The sequence below is a fragment of the Schistosoma haematobium genome, chromosome ZW (assembly GCF_000699445.3).
Source record: "Schistosoma haematobium chromosome ZW, whole genome shotgun sequence".
NCBI classification, from domain to species: Eukaryota; Metazoa; Platyhelminthes; class Trematoda; order Strigeidida; family Schistosomatidae; genus Schistosoma; species Schistosoma haematobium.
Genome location: NC_067195.1, coordinates 36,619,276 through 36,623,182, shown reverse-complemented (window position 1 = coordinate 36,623,182; position 3,907 = coordinate 36,619,276). Strand labels below are relative to the sequence as shown.

Here is a 3,907-nt window from a genome sequence, read left to right as displayed (position 1 = left end):
TTCATACAATGTCTTCGATGAAAGACAGGTTAACAGTCGAAATTGTGATAAACAATTTTGTATTAAACGTTCGTTCAGATATGCTCAAATGTTGCTTTCTTATTTTAAGGATGTAATTCATATAGTGCGATTGTGTTTAGGATGCTCCGAGTGAAGATATTTTATAGTATTCTAATTGTCGTATGAATTAGGAATTCCAGGATTAACGAAATTGAATTAAGAAGACACAGGCACAACGAATGTATTGTATTTAGAATTCGAAATCAAACATTCAACCAGTACAAAGGTATCATTGGTTCATTCAAACACCACATCCGCCACAGCTTAAATTGGAGTCTAGTTGTTTGTAATCAATCGTACGTCTTCTCAAATTCATCCTGAGTCTGTCTGACATTGTATTGGACAAGGATTCTGTATTATCTAGAATATGCTCATTAGCATTAGAATTAACAATCGAAATTGGAACTGACTCACCTGGTTCCTGAAATTGTATTTGATCTACATGTCGACTGTGTGTACTTAAGTCATCGATGTCTAGAATTCGCACCATCGATTTTCCGACATTCTTCAGAACAATACCCGTAGATGGTCGAAGATCATTTCCTCGATAGTATGTAACTTCTGCAGACTCCAGACATCTCATATTCGACCGAAGAATTCTTCCTTTCAATAGCTTCGCTGGAGTCTCCTTCGTCACTGAATGTTTGGCATTTCTATATTGCAATAGAAAGGTATCTACTCCCTCTCCAGCTCATTAAATGTTGAGGGGCTATAGAATCAATAGCTGTCTTTAATGTCCTAACAAAATTCTCTGCCTGACCATTAGAACACGGATGTCTGGGAGTAGTAAATAGATGTTTGCACCCTATACCGTTCAACCAGGTAGTGACTGCATCTGCAGCAAAATGTGAGCCATTATCAGTCACCAACATCAAGGGAACACCTTCTCGACTAAACACCTTTCTTAATGCTTGTATTGTGAAATCAGAATTTGGTGAAGTTGTGAAAAAACTTCAGGCCACTTTGAAAAAGAATCAATGACTACTAGTGCGTAGTATTTACCAAGAAATGGTCCACAATAGTCAGCATGAATCCTCTGCCAGGCCTCAGACGATACTGGCCATGGCACCCACTTCGAAGGATGATTTTTCAACTGATGACATTTCTCACAATTGTTTGCCGTACGACATATATCTGCATTTATCTCTGGCCACCAGCATGTGAGCCTTGCCAAGGACTTCATTTTCTCAACACCTAAATGACCACTATGAAGATCTTCAAGAACAGATTTACGCAATGAAGGAGGAATGACAACACGATCATTTAAACACAGAATACCATCAGGAGTAGTAGATAACTCATCCCGCTTTGAAAAATAGATAGGAAATCTCCGTTTCAAATTAGCATTCCAACCTTTCCTTATAGCACTGAGTATACATCCAAAATATCTACGAGTTTCTCTAATGAGATCTGAACGTCTCACTGGTAAAGGTTGCACTAACAAACAATCCGAAGTATTAATAGGTTTATCTTGTAATGACTGTCGAGAAATGTAATCAACATGTTGAATCTGTTTGGCACTTCTGTGCTGAACCGTATAGTCATATGCACTCAAAGCAATACTCCATCGCTGAACCATAGCTGCTGAGGAACGTGCTAAGGATTTTTCGGGATGATAAATAAACTTTAAAGCTTCATGATCAGTAACAATAGTGAATTTCTTTCCGAATAAATATTTATGAAGTCTTTTAACAGCCCAAAACACAGCTAATGCTTCTCGCTGAGTCTGTGAATAACCTTGTTCAGTAACAGTAAGTTTGCGTGAAACACAAATAACTGGTCTACCTTCCTGTTCCAAAACTGCACCAATTCCCACAGGTGATGCATCAGTAATAAGCACAGAATGTACATTAGGGAGTACGTTCGAAGAACAGCATCACTTTGAAGAAACTTCAGCAGACTTCGTAAGCATAACTCTTGTTCCTCACTCCATTTGAATGAATTGGATGTTAAAATATTAAATAAACAATTTGCACGACAAGAAAAATTAGGAATAAAACGGGAATAGTATTGAAGAGCACCCACTAGTGAACGTAATTCTGTAAGATTTTTCGGAGACGGTGCATTAGTCAGTGGAGCTAGTCGTTTCATATCTGGTCTAAAACCATTACCATCAACTAGGTATCCAAGGCATTCAAAACTAGATACACAAAATGAACACTTATTTGGATTCACTGTTATATTCTTCTCAATTAAACGACGCAATAAAGCAATAAGTCTCTGGTCATGAACTACCTTATTAGAGCCATGAACAATGAGATCATCTTGATAAACTTCAACACCTTCAAGATCACTAACTACTTTATTCATAACTTCCTGAAATATGGCTGGAGAACAACTTAGACCAAATGGAAGGAAATTGTATTTGAACAGACCAAAAGGAGTGTTAATTGTCGTCAAAATAGATGAAGATTCATCTAAAGGAATTTGAAGATAAGCATCTTTTAGGTCAACTTTCGAGAACACTTTAGAACCATGAAGTCGATTTAGAATATCTTCAGCTTCTACCGTCGTGCACGTTTGCTTCAACAAACGGGAGTTCAGAGTTAATCTATAGTCACCGCAAATTCTAGGGGTCTTGCCGTCCGACTTCAGTGGCGTAACGATAGGAGTACCCCATGCTGAAGACTGAATTGGTTCAATTATGCCTTTCACACACAAATCGTTTAATGTCTTATGTACTGCTTCTCGAAGACCATAAGGAATTATTCGTCTTTTAAGAAAGACGGGATCACCCTGTACTTGAAGTTTTATAGGCTTAATTTTCATACCTCCACTGCACTTAGCACACATAGCTATCAAATCTTTAAGTAAAGTATCAGAATTTTCTTTAGAAACTAAGAAGGACAACTCCACCTTAAGCCTTTTCAAATTCTTTAAACCCAATATTGACAGTCCTGTTTCGCTAACTAAAAATTCACAAGGTATGTATGAAGAATTATCATCTCTGATTAGCAATTCACAACATCCTCGTATGGGCAGTCTGTGTCCAGTAATCCCCAGTATTGATACTTCAGTGGGTCGTACAACAATGTTAGGATCTAAATCTTTCAAGTTCTTGAATGAAATAATGGACTCTATACTGCCTGTGTCCAGAATAAAGTCCTGAGATGAACCAAGCGATGTATATAATCGCTTCTGAATATGAGCATTACCTTTCGAAATAGTGGACAAAGACAAATGATCACTAGAAACATCCGAATTATTGAAATTTAAATCACAAGATTTAGTACAGCTCGAAGCAAAATGGACAGTAGCTTTGCATAGTGACTGAATGTGTCCTACCTTACCACATTTAAAACATTTAGCATTACGAAATACACATGAATTGCGAGCATGAAACTTTCCACATGATAAACATTTACCAAACTTCATCTCACCTTTGTGATTTGCTTTGTAATTCCTCGTTGAAACACCTTTCATATTTACACGAGAATAGGAATCACTGTTAAATGAACGCAATTTTGATTGACCCTGAGATTGTAGTTCATCACGACGACTAAGCAAAGTATTAGAAATCTTCATCGACTGGATATCAAGTCCATTGACTGCTTCGTAGTTAATACATGCAGTTCTAGCATCTTGAAAGGGACAGTTTGACATTTTTAACAGCTCTCTTTCCAAACTCGGTATGTTAATTCCTGCAATTAATCGATCTCTCAGTTGCACATGAAGTTGATCACCGAAATTACACTTGGCAGCTTGTTTCTGTAATTCAAGGATGAATTCCCGAACCTTTTGGTCATTTTGACGAACCATCTTATGAAACTTCGCCCTTTCACGGCATTCAAAACTGGTGCATTTTACATGACTTAACAATAGCTCTTTAAGAGTTGCATAAGGGAGT

The 3,907-nt window shown here is 37.4% G+C and overlaps 1 protein-coding gene across 1 annotated transcript; it reads right to left on the bottom strand.

The window, feature by feature from the left end:
• Positions 1-230: 230 nt before the first annotated feature.
• Positions 231-3,530, bottom strand: MS3_00003440 (uncharacterized protein). Its single transcript, XM_051211241.1, has one exon. The coding sequence runs from the start codon at positions 3,481-3,483 to the stop codon at positions 1,768-1,770; it is 1,716 nt and encodes a 571-aa protein (XP_051071278.1). The 5' UTR covers positions 3,484-3,530; the 3' UTR covers positions 231-1,767.
• Positions 3,531-3,907: the final 377 nt, after the last annotated feature.